The following is a 20,505-nucleotide window of genomic DNA, read 5'->3' as shown; positions in this document are numbered from 1 at the left end:
GGAGAAAATTCATAGGGACATCAAAAACAAACAGAGATTTTCTTCTGGTTTCAAGTACTTCATTAGTTATAAAAAACATCAGAAAAGGATTGGAAGAGTTTTTTTTTGACAGTCATCAAAGACAGTCCGAGTAAGCAATGAAAATTTTGCGGATTGTGAATTGGTGTGGAAGCGCGATGTGTCACCAGGATGGACTCGTGAGGTGTCAGCATGGGGGGCAAGACACTCAGAGGCAACAGGTCCGGTAATAAAACTTCCCAGAATATGCCGAAAGATGGCAGCCCTACTTTACTCAACACCACCCAGACCTGTGCATGTATACACTGTCCCACTGGGCAAGAAATAGAGAGAAAATAGTCCTTTCATCAGCGTGGCCTGCAATGACTCCTCAGAGGCCGGTGCCCCTTCACCAGATTCCCTTTATTTACAAACTCCTAAGAGTGTTTCCGATACTCAGTCAGAATCCGGAGTGCCAGTAGACGTGGCAGTTCTCAAATGGTGAGACTTCCTGTTTGGGCAGGTAATCATTACCTCAATCAGGAAGCTCATACTCCAAGAGGCCAACCTCACGTCAATACATGGCCAAAGGGTCAAATTCAGTTGGGTGATACCCATAGGGTTCTTAATGATGCTTCATATTGAGCGACACCCGACAATGACAATTGAAACAGAAAATGCTGGAAATATTCAGCAGGTCAGGCAACATCTGTGACGAGAAAATTAAGCATCATCGAACTGAAATGTTAACTCTATTTCTCTTTGTGGTCCCTTTAAGGGGTCAATCCCCTGAGGGCCACGTGATCGGGTCGGACCCTGTGGAGAGATGGAGCAGGAAGCCACGCCAATTGGGAATGAGGGTGTGCGTCCCAGTTCGGGAGGGATCTCAGCTGGAGCCAGGGAGAAGGAGAGAGTACTCAGTTGTGTCAGGCCCCAGTTTGTACTTATATGAATATTATTGCTAAGAAACCTGTAACAACTTTGATCAGACAATCTATCAGTCCAGGCAACCCAAAGATGTGGGGGTTAGGTTGATTGGCCATGCTAAATTGACCCTAGTGCCAGGAGGATTAGTAGGGTCAATGTGTCGGGTTAGGAGGATAGGGTCTGAGTGGGATTTGGTGGGTACAGACTTGATGGGTCGAATGGCCTCCTTCTGTACAGTAGGGATTCTATGAATTGAGGTGGGCCTGTTAGAATATGAACTCCCTGATTAAGGGCCAAATTGACAAGCCAATCAGGGAGCCTCTTGCTTTGTACATAACCAGGCGCGCCAGTTCCTCTGGGACTCCTCGTGTAGGCTGCTAACTGAGAGCGCTCTGTACGCTGCTGTCTGGCTTGTAAATAAAGGGGTTTTTGGTAAAGAAATTTATGCTTCCGAGGACTTATTACAAAACCCTTTATAATTTGAAGCCACAATGACTTGCCTTTGAAGTTATTACACTCTTCAAAAGATGCTGCCTGATCTGCTGAGTATCTCCAGCACTTTCTGTTCCTATTTCAGATTTCCAGCATCTGCAGTTTTTATTTTGCTTTATATTAATGACAGCTGCCAGGTAAGATTCCCATTTCCTCCCCTCCCCCATTCCTCCCCCCACCAAACCACCAAAGATCACGGGCCCTCAAGATGACGAGCAGGAGGAGACTACATTACCTTGAGAAATGGGATTACAAAGGGACGCAGTGGGAAGTTTGTTGCCTCTTGCAGCTTGGAATGAAACTCTTCAATTGTCACAGTTGAGTTCTGGAAAGGTAAGTAAACAAAAAAAAATAGAAATAAAATGTCAGCGGGTGTTTGTAAGTCAATGCCATACCCTCAGGCGAGGGGGGGGGGAGGTGCGATGCTCCAGTATCACCCCCCTCCCCCACAAAGGGCAGCTTTACCACCTCCCCCCCCCCCCCACAATCAAGAACTGGTGATCTCAATATTTGGGATTCTGAGCTATCAGATAATCGGAGGCATCGGCTGAATCAGCACTCTGAATCCAAATCGACAACAAGCTCCCAAAACCAACCAAGTTCATGTCAATATCTCTGTACAGCGGTTTTTTTTTTAGGATCTATTTTTAATTCCACAAAAGAAGAGTTGGGATGTGGTATCACCACAAAAAGAGGCCTTTTCCAGTGACTGCAGTACGCCAACGCTTCATACCACTGACTTCACTGAAACCGCTTGCTTAGATTAAAGGCAGATTTACTAGCATGGCGAACCAATATCCTTGTGTAAACCCCGAATCTAGACAGCTACACAAATATTTATTTTGAATAACTCTCAACTGGTTGACAATTCGCAAAAAGATTCTCCTCTATAAAAAGACCTTGCCTGCATTAACTCATGGTAGACCAGTTTTCCTGCTAATGTTTCCACATGTTTTAGAGAATTCCTGCTTCATTACTTCCTGATTGATTGACCTTTTAACCAATCAAGGAGGGTATTAGCTATGAGGAGAGGCTGAATAAACTTGGTTTGTTCTCACTGGAATGATGGAGGTTGAGGGGCGACGTGATAGAGGTTTACAAGATTATGAGTGGCATGGACAGAGTGGATAGTCAGATGTTCTTTCCTAGGGTAGAAAAGCCAAGTATTATGGGGGACATAGATTTAAGGTGCTTGGGGAAAAGTTTAGAGGCAAGTTTTTTCACACAAATGGTGGTGAATATCTGGAACATGCTGCCTGGGAGGTGGTGGCAGCGGGTATGATAGCAGCATTTAAAGGGGCAGCTAGATGAATACATGAAGAGGACGGGAATGGAAGGATATTGGCTCCTTAAGCATATACGGTTTTAGTTTAGGCAGGCATCATGATCGGTGCAGGCTTGGAGGGTCGAAGGACCTGTTCCTGTGCTGTACTGTTCTTTGAGACTATGAATGTACCAGCCATCCGCTCCCTGCCACTGCTGCAAGCAAGGACAGAGAATCTGGCGCTCAGTCAGATCTCCAGCAGTACGGGAGAATCCCACTTGGATGAATGGCTAGAAAGATCCTCTATCTAAACTGGTTGGGACAATAATCCCATGGTGTTAAAATCAACCATATTTGATATAGTTGATCAAAAACAGTGTAAAGAGAGACAATAAGGGGATACTCAATGTGAAGACTTGTTTGGCAATACATTAGAATCTGTGATGTTACTGTTGCTACAGCAATAGTCAATGTATCTAGAAGCCAGTGAAATGAGTGCAGGAGATACTGCCCCAACATTACCAGCAGATGGATAAGTATTTATGCAGCATCCTCAAATAATAACTGTCTCAAAAACACAGTACTGGAGGACAGAATCTGTTTGCATCATCCCAAAATGAATCCACTTCCCGATGGCAGGATGACACAGTGGTTAACACTGCTGCCTCACAGTGCCAGGAACCCGGGTTTAATTCTGGCCTCAGGTCTATGACGATCCCCATTTTAAGATCTAAACTGTATTCAGGAACAATGAAAAAAAGACACAATTTAAATGTTGTGTTCACCGAAACGTCACAGATCAAAATAGAGCATTTTCCACCATCTTTATGGTCAGAACAGGACCTAGCATTCCAATCCGCTCCAGCAAAGTCTGGAAACTCCCTCTAACAATCTGCCAAAGTCCCCATCTCAGAATGTCCCAGTGACATGGGCAGCACGGTGGCACAGTGGTTAGCACTACTGCCTCGCAGCGCCCAGGGACCTGGGTTCGATTCCCGGCTCATCTGCGTGGAGCCTCCCTGTGTCTGCGTGAGTTTCCTCCAAGCGCTCCGGTTTCCTCCCACAGTCCGAAAGACGTGCTGGTTAGGTGCACTGGCCATGCCAAATCCTCTCTCTGTGTACCCAAACAGGTGCCGGAGTGTGGTGGCTAGGGGATTTTCACCAACACTTCATTACAGTGTTAATGCACACCTATCTGTGACATTACTAAGTAAACTGAGACATTATGCAATTACAACATCCATTATCTTTATATTCAGTCATGGGACGTGGGTGTCACTGACAAGCCCATCCTTAATTGCCCTTGAGAAGGTGTACCTGAGTGAACTGCTGCAGTCCATGTGTTTATAGGAACACCCACAGTGTGTTAGGAGGGGGCTTTCAGGATTTTGACCCAGCCTCAGCGAGGGGATGGTAATATAGTTCCACGTCAGGATGGTGAGTGACTTGGAAGGAAACTTGAATGTGACGTTGTTCCTATGCATCTGCTACCCTTGTCTTCCAGGTGGTAGATGTCATGGGTTTAGCAGGTGCTGCCTAAGAAGCCTTGGTGTGTTGCTGCAATGCATCTTGTAATGGTAAACACTGCAGCCGCTGTGCATCAGGTGATGGAGGGAACGATGGTGGATGGGATGCCATTCAAACGGGCTGCTTTGTCCAGGATGATGTCAAAGCTTCTTCTGTACTGTTGGAGCCGCACCCATCCAGGCAAGTGGGGAGTGTTCCATCACACTCCTGACTTGTGTCTTGTAGTTGGTGGACAGGCTTCAAGGAATCAGGGGCGAGTTACTTGCCACAGGATTCTGTATCTCAGACTTGCTCTTGTAGCAACAGCATTTATATGGCTGGTCCACTTCAGTGTCTGGTCAATGGTAACCCCCCCTGATGTTGATAGTAGGAATTCAATTACAGTAATATCATTAAAGGAGAAATGGTTAGATTCCTTCGTTGTTGGAGGTGGGTCTTTGCCTGGCACTTGTGTTATACGAATGTTACTTGCCACGTATGAGGCAAGACTTGGACTGATACGGGCATGGACTGTTTCAGTGTCTGAGGAGTTGTGAACGATGCTCAGCATTGTGCACTCATCGGCAAATATCCTCACTTCTGACCTTATGATGGAAAAGAGGTCATTGATGAAGCAGCTGAAGATGGTTGTGTCTTGGACACTAACCCTGAGGGGCTCCTGCTGTGATGTCCTGGGACTGAGATGATTGACCTCCAATCACCATAACCATCCGTCTTTGTGCCAGCTTTGACTCCAACCACTAGAGAGCTTTCCCCCCGATTCACTGGCTCCAGTTTTACTCAGGCTCTTCGACCCCACGCTCTGTCAAATGCTGAGAGAACCAACAAGAGGGCAGGAATTAACGGGATTCATGCCCTCAGCCCCTGGGAAGAGTTCAGGGAGGTGGGCTGGACAATAGGCTGACCCAGCACTGTCTCAACTGCAGAAAATACCATGAAAACGATCCTTTAGCTCTCACCCTCCATACATTTCCCATGCTCCATCTATGCCAACGCCGGTCATCATGTAGCCATCCACCCACCACCATGGCCTCTCACACCCTCCATGCCAACTTATGCCCCACTGCTAACACTGCATGATCTTCATACCCTCCATGCCAATGCCATGCATCCCCACTAACAACCCTTTTCCCTCACACCCTCCATGCTAACTCACCCAGTATCCACCATGGGCAGACCTCAGGACCCATGCTGAGAGGGAGTAAAAATAGTCGCTTGCTAATGCATAACTTGAGCATTGGTGGGAAAAAAGGGATATGCTGTCAAAGCTTTTCATCGCCCACTCATCAGGCCATGGGGAGTGAAGCAGAGGATGGATGCCCCCGAACTGTCTCTCAACCAAACAAAAGCTTGGGGGGTAGCCAAAAGCTGGTGCATTCTCTATGGCAACATCTCTACCATTCAGATTCCACTTGCCTACCAATCAGCACTCTACTATCATGCATCATAAATTGTTGTTCCCTTTAGAACTGGTATTCTTGCGAATCTGTCCAGATGAGTACGAAACAAAAAGCTTCGAGTGTATGTCTCTTTTTTCAGCAATAATCAAACAAAATCAAATTCTACGTGTCCATTGATGAATTCACTATTGGAAAAAATTCTTTCATTGATAAAAACCCATTCACTACATTTAAATTCCTCCAACCACTTAATCCCTTATAATAACAAGTATTATAATTCAAAGTCCCACATCAAAAACTTCGTAATCATATGAAGCTGTTGATACAATTGTGAACTGACAAGCATTCAAATGAGATGGTAGATTGTGAAATCAGTCATGCAGTGCAGTTCCTATAGTGAAAGCCCTGAACCTAATGTCAACAGACAGTGGTAAAACAGGAAGCACTCGTTTTTTAAGCTCCAGAATGTTTTTTTTAGTTGAAGGTCCAGGAGGTTTAATTTGACAGTTCCACTGAGCTTTCACAGTTCCTTTGACAGATTGACAGTTCCAATGAGCTTATCCACTTTTATGAACATTCACGTCTAATTTTAACAATTCAAAAGGGCAAGTTAACCGAAGGACAACTTACCATGAGCAAGGCCAGCTGGTCTCTCCCAGGACCTATTCAAAAGAGCACCCAACTTCCCCAAGGAACACTGCTCACTTTGGATTTTCTACTGACTAGTCATGTTTTTGACATCCCACCGGGCGGCAGAGTGACACAGTGGTTAGCACTGCTGGCTCACAGCTCCAGGGACCAGGGTTCGATTCCTGGCTTGAGGCACTGTCTGTGCAGAAGTTGCATGTTCTCCCCATGTCTGTATGGGTTTCCTCCCACAGTCCGAAAGATGTGCTGGTTAGGCGCATTAGCCATGCTAAATTCTCCCTCAGTGTACCCAAACAGGCACCTGAGTGTGTTGACTGGGGGATTTTCACAGTAACTTCATTGCAGTGTTAATGTAAACCTACTTGTGACACCAATAAATAAACTTGAGAGAAAGCGTGCCAACTTGTTAGAGAAGGCGAGTTAAGTGAGTGAAGGAAAGGGGGTGGAGAGAAATATCAAGTTCAAACTGGATGGAGAGAAAACTGAACTGAGCTTTTGTGTATTAGTTGCTTCAATCCCACACCAAGCAGTTTTGGTTTAAAGAGAAAGAATTGTAAAAAGCAGGGCAACAAATTCAGATTACATTCTCAGATTCCACTTCTCAATTTAAAGCCTGCACCCAAAACACAGGTGCGTAGCTATTGTCAAGCAGGGCTATTAAGTAGTTGCCAGAACCCAAAAGGTTGGGGAGTCTAAAACTAGAGGCCATCGGTTTAAAGGTGAGAGGGGAGAGATACAAAACGGTTCGGAGGGGCAATTTTTTCCACAGAGGGTGGCAAGTGTCTGGAACAAGCTGCCAGAGGCAGCAGAGACAGGTACAATTTTGTCTTTTAAAAAGCATTTAGACAGTAACACGGGTAAGATGTGTCGAGTGGGCCAAATGCGGGCAGTCGGGACTAGCTCTGTGGTTTAAAAAAAGGGCAGCACGGACAAGTTGGGCAGAAGGGCCTTTTTCCCTGCTGTAAACCTCCATGACTCTAAGATCAGTAAATGGAATTAAGCACTCAGATCAGTCGTGCCCCAAGTGCCTGGCACAAAAGTGGCCCACTCTTAAATTCCCGCTGCCCTTCTCCCTCCACACCTCACCCCGCTCTTCCCCGAACCCGGCCTCACTCACCACCAGCGCCAGGACGAGGCTGCGCACTCGCTCCCCAATCTCCGGCGAGATGTCGTTGCCAAACTGCTGCAGGGTGGTCAGGAACCGCTTGAGCTTGCTGAGCTGGCGGGCACCGCAGGTAGCGGGCAGCTGCTGGCTGGCCAGCGAGGACGAAGGGCCATTGCTGAATCGTTGCGGTGGGGATGGCACACCGTTCAGGGCAGGCGGAGAGTGGTCGACGCCATTAGGCACTGCAGCAGGGGAGGGATGGCGGGGGGTGGAGAAGGAAAAGCACAAACTTGTCAAGGGAGAGAGAAACAGAGTTAACATTTCATGATGACTGTGACTCTTCTTCAGATTTGAAGTGGGGTAAATTCTGCTCGGTACGTTTCTCTATCTACGGTTCTTAAAAACTGTACTTACAAGAAAAGTGGCACAGTGGTTAGTGCTGCTGCCTCACGGCACCAGGGACCCTGATTCAATTCTCGCTTCGCTCACTGTCCGTGTAGAATTTGTACATTCTCCCCATGTCTGCGTGGGTCTCCTCCAGGTGCTCCGGTTTCCTCCCACACTTCAAAAATGCAGAGATTAGGTGGGTTGGCCATACTAAATTGCCCCTTAATGTCAGGGTTATGGGGATAGGGCTTGGAGAGTGTAGTCAGTGCAGGCTCAATGGCCTCCTTCTGCACTGTAGGGATTCTATGATTCCACATGTCCAAATGGAAATGACTTTCTTCTTCACGAATCATAGAATCCCTACAATACAGAATGAGGCCCTTCAGCCCATTACGTCTGTACTGACCACAATCCCACCCAGGCCCTATTCCCATAACTCCACATATTTATCCAACTAAACCCTCTGACACTAGGGTCAATTTAGCAAGGCCAATCAACCTAACCCGCACATCTTTGGAGCGTGGGAGGAAACAGGAGCACCCAGAGGAAACCCACATAGACATGAGGAGAATGTGCCAACTTCGCACACAGACAGAAACCTGAGCCCGGAATCGAACCACTGTGCCACCTATGTAACTTAACCAATTACGAGAACAGCAAAGTGCTTCAGCACTTTGGGGATCCTGTCCTGTCTCAAGTTGCTGGAAGGAAGCACGTGTGTGTATTTGGCACGTATCACCATCTCAGAAGACTAATTTTTTTTTTTTACAGGATGCGGGAATCGCTGGCTGGGTCAGCATTTATTGCCCATGTCTAACTGCCCTCCTTTTCAGAGAGCCAACCATATTGCTGTGACTCTGGAGTCACATGTAGGCCAGACCGGGTAAGGGCAGCAGATTTCCTTCCCTAAAGGACATTAGTGAACCAGATGGAGTTTTTCCAACAGTCGACAATGGCTTTATGGTCATTGTTAGACTTTTAATTCCAGATTTTTATTGAATTTGCCATCCGCCATGTTGGGATTCGATCCCGGGTTCCCCATATCAATACCCGTGGTCTCTGGATTACTAGCTCAGTGACAATACCACCGTCTCCCTAGCAGAGAATGGATGCAGCACTAAAGGAGGCCATTCAGCCCACCCTACCCAGGCTAGCTCTCCAAAAGGAGCAATTCGCCTAGCGTTACTCCTCCCACCTTGAGAAAGTAGCACACTATCAGCGAGATTTCATCCCGAGGGAAAGACAGAGCGAGTGAGTATATTTGGGAATTTGCTACACTGGTGAAGTGCTTTTTGCCCTCTAGTTTTTCCAACTTTTGGAAAGTGGTCTTGCCCTGCTGCAGGAGAGGTCACTAGTTATTCAGGAGGTATTTCAGCTGCTGTAATGGGAACAAACAAGCGACTGGGCAGCAAGTGCTCAGTGAGAGGGGCGGTGTGTGAAAAACTCGCAATTGGAATACCAGAAAGTTAGGGCCAACAGAGTAGCTCAAGTAATCCAAAATAGAATGGAGTTACCACTACAGAATTAAGGGGGAGGCAATGGCCTAGTGGTATTATTGCTAGACTATTAATCCAGAAACTCAGCTAATGTTCTGGGGACCCAGGTTCGAATCCCACCACGGCGGATGGTGAAATGTGAATTCAATAAAATATATCTGGAATTAAGAATCTACTGATCACCACAAAAGCATTGTTGATTTCCAGAAAAACCCATCTGGTTCACTAACGCCCTTTCAGGAAGGAAATCTGCCGTCCTTACCCGGTTTGGCCTACATGTGACTCCAGACCCTCAGCAATGTGCTTGATTTTCAACTGTCCTCGGGCAACTAAGGATGGGCAATAAATGCTGGCCAGCCAGCGACACCCATGTCCCACGAACAAATAATGAAAACGTGACAGGGCAGCTCAGTCAAGTGGGATGCGTGTCCTGTAACATGTGTGAATTCATGGATTCTATCCGTGTCCTAGCTGATCATATGTGCAGGAAGTGCTGTCAACTGCAGAAAGTTGAGGTCCGGGTGTCAGAGCTCGAGTAGCAGCGGGAGCCAGTGTGGCACCTCCGTGAGGTGGAGAGCTACGTGAAAAGCACATTGAGAGAAGAAGTGGTCACACTGCAGCACCAGGGCCTGGAGGCAGAGAGGGGTTGGATGACCACCAGGCAGCCCAAGAGAACTAGTGCAGGCGTGCCCCCCCAGGGGCCCGGTCAAAAATCAGTTTTCTGTTTCGGTGAAGGAGCTGGTCGCTCAGAGGGGAGCAGTCAGTGCCAGGTTTGTGGCACCCTGAGTGGACTGACTGTACAGGAGGGGAGGAAGAAGCAGAGGAGAACACTAGTGATTGGGGAGTCATTAGTTAGAGGAACAAAGAGGCGTTTCTGTGGCTGTAGATGTGATATTGCCTCCTTGGTGCCAAGCTCCAAGCTTTCTCAGGTGTTTAGAAGAATGAGGGGAGATCTCATTGAGACATACAAGATGATGAATGGGATGGATAGGGTAGAGGTGGAGAGACTCTTCCCGCTCAGAAAGGACAGTAGGACTAGGGGGCACAGCCTCAAGATAAAGGGGGGGGGGCAGTTTAGAACGGAGTTGAGGAGGAACTTCTTCACTCAAAGGGTGGTGAATCTCTGGAATTCTCTGCCCGTTGAAGTGGTGGAGGCTGCCTCGCTAAATATTTTTAAGACGCGGGTTGATAGGTTTTTGATAAGCAAGGGGATTAAGGGTTATGGGGAGAGGGCGGGACTGTGGAACCGAGCCATGACAGATCAGCCATGATCTTATTGAATGGCGGGACAGGCTCGAAGGGCTAGATGGCCCACTCCTGCTCCTATTTCTTATGTTCTTATGTTCTCAAGGAAGTCACAGAGAAGGACATTCCCCTGGGGCAGAGCGAACACCCAGAGGCTGTGGTCCACATTGGTACCAAAGACTTAAGTACGAAGAGGAATGGGGTCCTCCAATCACAATTTAGGGAGCTAGGCAGAAAATTAGCAAGGAAGGCTCAAAGGTAGTAATCTCTGAATTAACCCCAGTAGCACATTGAGTGTAAAAACAGGAGGATGAGGCAGATGAATGCATGGATGAACCAGATGGTGCAGGAGGGAATGGCTTTAGATCCCTGGGACAGGCTCTGGGGGAGATGACACCTCTACAAACTGGAAGGGTAGCACCCAAACAGAACTGGGAATGACTCCTTGTGGGGCATTTCACTAGTGGGAACCAAGGGGAAAACCAGGAAAGGAAAACCAGGATGCACCAAAAGCTGGGTTTTAAGTTCAACATGGGAACTACAAATTGGCAGCAAGCTCTGAAGGTTCTCTTTCTGCTCTTCACTGCCCTATCGAGTTGAACCTGTTCTGAATGAAGTGTTTGAACAAAGCACGTGGGTTAACCCGTGCAGACAGGTACCGGAGAAGCTTTCAGGTTTACGTTACCAAGACAACAGCCACAACAAATGACACCTACGTGACGACGGGGTAAAGGAGGTCGGCCGCGGGCCCCCCTGGTTCCCTGAGGGTGGCGGGGGCATGGTCGGCGGGGTGGCTCTGGATTGCGCCTTCACGTCCACTGGTGATCCGGGCATTGCGGGACGCTTCTTTTCTCCGTTGACTGTTGAAAAAACATAACAAAAAGATTATTTTTTTTCCCTCAGAATGCCACTTCAGACCTCAACATTTGAGATGTGTGGGCCACGGGGACACCTGAGATCAGTTTGACCCATCCAGTTGTACCTTTCCCCCCCTCAGGATCCAATTTCATTCCATCTGAAGGTGCAGTAGAGAACATGCTCCTGTCTACATCAACAGAGACAAAGTAGAAAGGGTCGAGAGCTTCATGTTTTTAGGTGTCCAGATCACCAACAAGCTGTCCTGGTCCCCCCATGCTGACACTATAGTTAAGAAAGCCCACCAATGCTTCCACTTGCTCAGGAGACTAAGAACAAAGAACAACCCAGCACGGGAAACAGGCCCTTCGGCCCAACAAGCCCTCGCCGCCGCATCACCCTACACCTATTCTACCCTGCGTGTCTACGAATAGAACCCCTGACTCAGCCAGATTCAGGGGAGAATAGTGTCAATTTGGTAAAACCAATCAGCCTAAGAGCACATCTTTGGGGTGTGGGAGGAAACCGGAGCGCCCGGAGGAAACCCACGCATCCACAGGGAGAATGCACAAACTCCCACAGACACAGGCCCAAATCCATGTATCTGCACAGCTAGCAGTGCTAGTCACCGAGCTGTTGCGGCGCCCGTCTACCAGTCCAGGATCAAGCACACACACCGACACGAAGTACTAGGCCACTCCTGGAACCTCCAAGAGCAGCCCACGCACGACCCACCGTGTGCATGCCCCTCGTTTGACAATGAGGTGGACCTCCACCTGCGGAATAAAAGACAAAAACGTTAATCACAAGCCTGCGGACATACAGCATGTCCGCTATGACTTTCACCAACTCTTAGAGATGCTCAAAGAAAGCAGCCTTTCTAGTTGTACCTTCCCTTCAAAGCATAAGACTTTTCCCATTTGAAAATATTGGTATAAAGAGCTTATCTCATTGTTAATGCACACCAGCTGCTGCCAGCCAAAATGAGGGTCTGAGCACAAAACTCAGGCTTATGCTCCAGTGAAGTGCCAGGGGAGCAGTGCACTACCGTCTTTTGAGAGTGAGATTATAAACTGAGGGCCCCATCTGCCTTAGAGTTATAGAATCCCTACGGTGCAGACGGAGGCCATTTGGCCCACTGAGTCTGCGCTAACCACAATCCCACCCAAACCCTGTACCCATAACCCTGCATATTTACCCTGTTAATCCCCTGGTACCAGGGTCAATTTAGCATGGCTAATCAACTTAACCTGCACATCTTTGGAGTGTGGGAGGAAACCGGAGCACCCGGAGGAAACCCACGCAGACACGGGGAGAATGTGCAGACGCCACATAGTTCATGGCCGAAATTGAGCTTGGGTTCTCAGAGTTGCGAGGCAGCAGTGCTAACCACTGTGCCACCCCTTCACAGATTTGGATGTAAAAGATCCAGGAACACAACTGATGGGTCAAATGACCTGTTTTGGTGCTGGGAGGGATATGCTTTGATGCCATTATGAAAAATTCTCAAGGGAATATTCCCTGGCATCCAGCCAATATCCATCAACCAACAATCACCAAAGCAGATTATCTGGTCGTTGTCACATTGCTGTTTGTGGGAGTTATCTGCGTGCAAATTGATTGCCATGGTCCCTACTCCACAACTACAACTCAATAAACACTTCGGTGATTGAAAGCAGGCTGGGAATTCCTGAAGTCGTGAAAGGCACTATATAAATGTAACTCTGCATCCCGTCCACTGTTAAAACAACAATCTGGCAAAGTTTTTAAGTAACATTGGCCGGAATTCTCCCATCCTGCCCGTCACTGGAATTTTAGCGTGTGGGTTGCGGAGAATGTGAAATGCCTTGGACCAGTGCGGCTGGAGAACTCTTGCAAATACCATCAGTGGCCCTTGCATGATGTAGGAGTAAAGGATGTCGTTTTGGGTTCACCTCAGATCCCTGACAGCGATGGGGACAGGGACTCAATTCCTTACTGCATCAGCTTGGAAGAGCCTTGCTCCGTTATTATTGGGTTCCCAGGACTAGGAAGAGGTGAGTTTCAAAACACCACTTAAAACAAGACTCTAATTTCACTCTGACTAGGCCAGCAACAAGGACTTGCATTAATATAGCACCTTTAACATGATGAAACATCCTGCTTTCCAGCAGCATCAGGGAACAAAAGTTGACTCCAGTTGCATAGAGAGAGATTACAATAATCAGACCAAAAGCTTAAATCACGGAACATTGTGAAGGAAGAAAGCGAGGCAGAACAGCAGAGAGGTTTAGGGAGAGAATTTGAGCCCAGGCCATCAAATATACAAATCACAGAATCCCTACAGTGCAGAAAGAGGCCATTCGGCCCATTGAGTCTGCACCGACCATAATCCCACCCAGGCCCTATCCCCACAACCCCATGCAGTTACCCTAGCTAGTCCCCCCTGACACTAAAGGGCAATTAAGCATGGCCAATCCACCTAACCCACACATCTTTCAGACTGTGGCAGGAAACCGGAGCAGCCAGAGGAAACCCATGGAGACATGGGAAGAATGTGCAAACTCCAACAGACAGTGATCCGAGACTGGATTGAACCCACATCCCTGGCGCTGTGAGGCAGCAGTGCTAACCGCTGTGTCACACAATTACAATTGTGAGTGTCTGTTAGAGGCAGAATTGGAGGAGCACAGAGATCTCACGAGGGCTGGAAGATGGGAGGAGATTACCGGGATGGGGAGAGGCACAGGATTCGAAAGCGAGGATCAGAATTTTAGAACTGGGGTGTTGCTGGACAGGACAGTAGATCAGTGAGCACTGGGGTGATGGGTGAGCAGGATCTAGTGTGAGATAGGCTATGGCAGCCGGGTTTAAAGGGAGGAGTGGGGGTGGCCAACAGACCATTGGAATGGCCAAGTGAAGAGGTGACAATGGCATTGTAGAGGATTCAGCAGCAGAATGAATTGGAGGAACAGGCAAAGAGGAAAATGCAGTGAGAGACTCCCAGTGAGGATGGATCTAACTTCAGTTTGATTCATTTTCTTTGATGTGCCAGTGGGCCAGTCCAGTGGTCAGAGTGGAAACAGTATGGCATTCAATTTAATTCATGTGAAGCATCCTTGGATGTTTTACAGCATTAATTGGTGGTATACAAATGCAAGTTATAGAAGCATAAAAATAGGAGCAGGAATAGGCCATTTGGCCCTCTGAGCCTGCTCTACCATTCATTTACAACAAAGCCAATCATCTAACTCAATAGTCTGATCCCACCTCCCCGTCCCTTATACTTTGATCCCCATTCACTCCAACAGCTACACTGGAACACAGAGGCTGGGATTTTCCCACGGTTCACGCTGGTGGAATTTTGCCATCCTGCTGCAGTGAACGGAGCTTTGGCTAAGCGCCAAATTCCTCAGTCCTGACTGGCAGCAGCAACGGGCTGTGAACGGTCAGAGAATTCCGGCCACAATGTTTCGGCCTCTACTGCTCTCTATGGTGGTAAATTCCATAGGCTTACCACTCTCTGGGTGAAGACCACCAACCACCTGTCCTGGTCCCCTCCATGCCAACATTATGGTTAAGAAAGCCCACCAATGCCTCAGGAGGCTAAGGAAATTTGGCATGTCAGCTACAACTCTCACCAACTTTTACAGATGCACCATAGAAAGCATTCATCCTGGTTGTATCACAGCTTGGTATGGGCTCCTGCTCTGCCCAAAACCACAAGAAACTACAAAAAGTTATGAATGTAGCCCAATCCATCACACAAACCAGCCTCCCATCCATTGATTCCGTCCACGCTTGTCACTGCCTCAGAAAAGCAGCCAGCATAATCAAGGACCCCACGTACCCCGACATTCTCTCTTCTACCTCCTTCCATCGGGAAAAAGATACAAAAGTCTGAGGTCACGTACCAACCAACTCAAGGACAGCTTCTTCCCTGCTGCTGTCAGACTTTTGAATGGACCTACCTCGCGCTTAGTTGATCTTTCTCTACACCCTAGCTATGACCGTAACAGTATATTCTACACTCTCTCCTTTCCTTCTCTATGAACGGTATTTTTTGTCTGTAGAACGTGCAAGGAACAATACTTTTCACAACATTACTAAACATCTGATAATAATAAATCAGATCAAAAACATAATTTGGTTATTGTTATGAATTCATCCATGAAAAATGTTTTAAAAAAACTGCCCAACAGGAGTTGAGTGAGGTGCGAGTTAATCTATTACAGAACTGTACGGATCTTCTCTTTAAACATAAGACTTTTCCCATTTGAAAATATTGGTGTAAAGGGCTTATCTCATCGTTAATGCACACCAGCTGCTGCCTTCTGAAATGAGGACAATCATTTTTTCCCCCTTTAGCTACAGAACAAGAATATTGAAATCTTGCTTAATGCAGTTTAAATTCCTCTGGCGGGTTCCTCGGTGTCTCCGAGGCCATTCCTGTGATGGATGACAGCAATCTGCGAGGGACTCATTACTTATTCCGTTTGTGGGCATCGCATGCGAAAATGCGCGGAATTAGTTCAGGGAAGTCCCCCGACAACAAACCGGCTCCTCCTGACTGACGGGCAGCTCAGGCTCAATCTCTCATTCTGTAGCTGGGGGAAAAAAAAACAGGATCAAATCGATAAAAGGGAGAGAGGTTCCTTCTCCGGCTATTAACTAGAAAGTTGGGAGCGGGTGCGACAGGCGAGCGGCATCAGGTGGAATTCTCCAGCCGCGCTGGTCCGCAGGCCGGAAATTCCTGCCCGGACCGTCAATAGCGTTCCCCGCAACCCGCCCGCTAAGATTCCAGAATTCGGGCGATCGATGCTGAATTCAATTCTTGGCATACTGGGTATTTCGGCTATGTTCCCTTTTTAACATCTACATAAGCATTTGCTTGTAGTGTAATACAGAGTTTGAATCTTATAGAAAAAAAGAGGCATGTTGTCAAAGCTTTTCACCTGGCATTCATCAGGACAAACACAAAAGTGCCCAAATTCAAACTATCGCAACAATTTATTCTACAGGGGAAAAGGATGCTGATTGGTTGGTAGGTCAACCAATGTGTTGCCATGGAGAAAGCAATTGGGATAGCTTCCCAAGCTCCTAGCAAATAAATAGCTCCTTTGGTTTGCAGAGAACACAACATTTTGGGTAATCAGAGATGATCTACTTATATTTAGCTTCATCCTGCACTGTTCTCCTTGGACTGAATAAGATTGAGGTACTGAACCCTGTCCATGCATTAACATGCCCTCTGTGTAATCTCTTTCCTGGTCTCACATCAACAACATACCATCACATCTCTCTCATTGCCAGAGGAATTAAATACAAAAGCAGGGAGGTTAGGCTTCAGTTATACAGGGAGGCAATGGCCTAGTGGTATTATGGCTAGACTATTAATCCAGAAACTCGGCTAATGTTCTGGGGACACGAGTTCGAATTTTGCAACGGTAGATGGTGGACCTGGAATTCAATTGAAAAAAAACTGGAATTAAGAATCTACTGATGGCCATGAAGCCATCGTCAGAAAAACCCATCTGGTTCACTAATGTCCTTTAGGGAAGGAAATCTGCCGTCCTTACCTAGTCTAGTCAACATATGACTCCAGATCCACAGCAATGTGACTGACTCTCAACTGCCCTTCCAGGGCATCTAAGGATGGGCAATAAATGCTGGCCCAGCCAGCGATGTCCACGTCCCATAAATGACCAAAAAAAATAAAGGGCAGTGGTGAGACCACGTTTGGAGTAGTGTGCGCAATATTGGACTTCTTATTTAAGAAGAAATGGAAACGTGTTTGAAGAGAAGATTGACCATCGAGCATGGGTGGGTTGTCTTATGAGGAAAGGCTGGACAGGCTAGGCTTGTATCCACTGGGAATTTAGAAGAGTAAGAGGCGACTTGATTGCAACATACAAGATCCTGAATGGTATTGACAAGGAGGATGTGGGCAGGAAGCTTCCGCTTGTGGCAGAATCGAAAACTGGCGTCACTGCTTAAAAATAAAAGGTCGCCATTTAAAATGGAGTTGAGGTGAAAATCTCTCTGAGGGTCTTGAGACTTTGGAATTGTCTTCCTGAAAAGTGAGTGGAAGCAGGGTCTTTGAACATTTTTAATATAGGTAGATTCCTGATAAACAAGGTGGTGGAAGGTTATTGGGTGTCGGTGGGATACAGGTTTGAGGTTAGCATCAGATCAGCCACGATCTTATTAAATGGGAGAGCAGGCTTGAGGGGCCGAATGCCCTCCTTCCATTTTTTGCAGGAATTCTCTGAGGGTTCCATCTGCCACTGGGAAGATCCTGACAGCCCTGAGGCCTGGCTTGACACAGGGTAGGGAACAAAATTAGACAGTCTCGGAGGGACTAAGAAAATGCAGTCTCATGAGATCAAACCCCACCAGCGCAAGTCGTTAAACTGAACTCAATGAATCATGTTATTTATGGATTAGCTCCAGATTTTTTTTTTAAAATATGAAATGGCCACAATAGTTACCAGATTTCTGCAGTAATCTGATCCAAACACTCAATGTCCTTCAGGGAATGGAAGCTGATACCTCCACCCAAACTGGTCTCTAGTCCCACTCTCTGGACGCTCAGGATAATGAGGGATGGACAATAAATCCTGCCCTGTTCCCATCATCCCCATCTCAAGGGCCAACTAATTTAAAAAATTCAGGGGAATGTTCAAGGCTACGGGCCAAGTGCTGGTAGATGGGATTAGGTGGGAATTCAGGTGTTTTTAATATGTTGGTGCAGACTTGATGGACCAAAGAGCCTCTTCTGCACTGTATGATCCCATGATTCTGTAAATGAGCTGGTGGATGGCACAGTGGTTAGCATTGCTGCCTCACAGCGCCAGAGACCCGGGTTCGATTCCTGGCTTGGGTCACTGTCTGTGCGGAGTCTGCACATTCTCCCAGTGGCTGCGTGGGTTTCCTCCGGGTGCTCCGCTTTCCTCCCACAGTCCCAAGACGTGCGGATTAGGTGGATTGGCCGTGCTAAATTGCCCCTTGGTGCCAGGGGGACTAGCGAAGGTAAATGTATGGGTTTATGAGGATAGGGCCTGGATGGGATTGTGATCAGTGCAAACTCGATGGGCTGAATGGCCTCCTTCTGCACTGTAGGGTTCTATGATTCTAAGAATGGTGTTGTCAAACAGGCATGCACGCTGGCCTAGCTTCTCCTCCCCACGTCAAGGGGAAAATTCAGCCCAGACAAGCATACATTCACTAAGAAATATTCACATGGCCTCTCGCGCATGTACTCACAACGTATACAGATTTGCTCAGGCGTGCTTGCGTTCAAACATCTCTGCACACACACTCAGACACGCTCGCTGTCTCGCACACCCTAAAACTCCAGCGATGAAACGCACTGGCCTGTGAAAATTCACCGTCCAACAACTAATCTTTGCTGCTGTCTGTAATCCCTTCCACACAATTGAATCTAAACCCCCTGAGGGAGTTTCATCAACTTCTGCGTTACAAAGAGCAGCAGCAAGCATCGTAATCACCACGGCCAGCTGTGACCACAACATTCCAACTACTGGCTTTCTCAGAATCTCTTCACTATTTCATTACTGGCAGTCAGTGCCTATCATGCAACCGTCTAACCCACATCTGCACCGAGCACCTCACTCACCCGGTCTGGGCTAACTGAGCCTTTGTACCAATCGCAGATTAGGTCGATCAAAGCCCACCTGTAAAATTTTCCAAAAATGATCGTTAAAGGTTCACTGAGCAACACAGCACGGAAACAGGCCCTTTGGCCCAACCAGTCCATGGGGCCCTCCAAGCTTTTTTTTTTAAAAAGATTCATTCGTGGGACATGGGCATCGCTGGCTGGCCAGCATTTAACTATCTATCCCTAGTTGCCCCTTGAGAAGATGGTGGTGGTGAGCTGCAGTCCATGTTCTGTGGGTTGACCCACAATGCCGTTAGGGAGGGGGTTCCAGGATTTTGACCCAGCGATTGCGAAGGAACGGCCGATATATTTCCAAGTCAGGACGGTGAGTGGCTTGGAGGGGAACTTGCAGGCGGGGGGGGGGGGTTCCCATGTATCTGCTGCCCTTGTCCTTCTAGATGGAAGTGTTCCTGAGTTTGGAAGGTGCTGTCTAAGGATCTTGCTGCAGTGCATCTTGTAGATGGTACCCACTGCTGCTACTGAGCACCGGTGATGGTCCTAACTGCCCGTGTTTGGCCCATATCCTCTAATCCTTTACCATCCACGTACTTATCCAAATGCTTTTTAAATATCACTATTGTACCTGCCTCAACCACTTCCTCTGGCAGCTCATTCCATACCCACATCGCCCTCTGCGTGAAGGTGTCGCCCTCCCAATCCCTTTTAAATCCTTCCTCTTTTACCTTAACCCTCTAGTTTTCAATTCCCCTTCCCTGGGGAAAAAGTCCGTGTGCGCTTATCCTATCAATGCCCCTCATCATTTTATGCACCTCAAATCAGGTCACCCCTCACTCTCCTACATTCCAAGGAATAAAATCCTAGTCTGGATAACTTTCCAGTTTATCAACGTCCTTCCTAAAACAGAGAGTGACCAGAGTTGTTCCGACACCTGTCCGGGTTACACCGAGGGAGAACTTAGCACGGCCAAATTTGCCTGGAAACCAGAGCACCCAGAGGACAGAAACCCACGCAGACATGGGGAGAACGTGCTGACTCTGCACGGACGGTGAACCAAGCTGGGAATCGAAGCCTGGTCCCTGGTGTGGTGAGGCAGTGGCGTTACCACCGTGCCGCCCAGGGATATCCCAGATGAGGGCCACGGTACACTTCAGGATGGGCCTTAGCCTCGGGCTAGGAGCGTGCCTCCTATTCCGGGGGAGGAAACCGTCCTGAACGAGCTCCTATTCTTTACGGGAGTCAAAATGGCAGCTCGTCGCGAACCAAGAGTAAAATAGTAAACCGTTAAAAGCATTCCCTGCTAAATTGTAAAGAAGCGTGTGCTGGCGTCAAAACCAGGAGAGTTCTGAAGAATCGAATTAACCAAGAAGGCCGCTTTAAGCTGGAGGAGAGGACTGGAGAGGGAGATAATGGAATTAAGCCATTAGGATGTGACGACTCAAGAAATATGGGAACTAAATTCAGGTTACAGCCCAGACACACACACGCAGATAAGTTCTTTTGCAAACGATTAGCTAAATGTCCTCATTGAAAGCAGAACGAAG

At 47.6% G+C, this 20,505-nt stretch overlaps 1 protein-coding gene across 3 annotated transcripts in view; it reads right to left on the bottom strand.

Moving 5' to 3' along the window:
* LOC145353814 (protein CBFA2T1-like) overlaps nt 1–20,505 on the bottom strand; it is a 124,885-nt gene that overhangs the window by 21,963 nt on the left and 82,417 nt on the right. For all 3 annotated transcript variants that reach the window (XM_080204642.1, XM_080204643.1, XM_080204644.1), the window contains exons 2-4: nt 11,205–11,348; nt 7,373–7,602; nt 1,652–1,741 (exon numbers count right to left, since the gene is read on the bottom strand). In XM_080204642.1, coding sequence (XP_080060768.1) covers nt 1,652–1,741; nt 7,373–7,602; nt 11,205–11,348 — 464 coding nt within the window. The remainder of the gene's footprint in view (nt 1–1,651; nt 1,742–7,372; nt 7,603–11,204; nt 11,349–20,505) is intronic.

Source organism: Carcharhinus amblyrhynchos, chromosome 16 (assembly GCF_965287045.1).
Source record: "Carcharhinus amblyrhynchos chromosome 16, sCarAmb.v2.hapA, whole genome shotgun sequence".
Classification (NCBI taxonomy): Eukaryota; Metazoa; Chordata; class Chondrichthyes; order Carcharhiniformes; family Carcharhinidae; genus Carcharhinus; species Carcharhinus amblyrhynchos.
The sequence above is the reverse complement of the archived record's forward strand: the minus strand, read 5'-3'. Positions and strand labels throughout refer to the sequence as shown.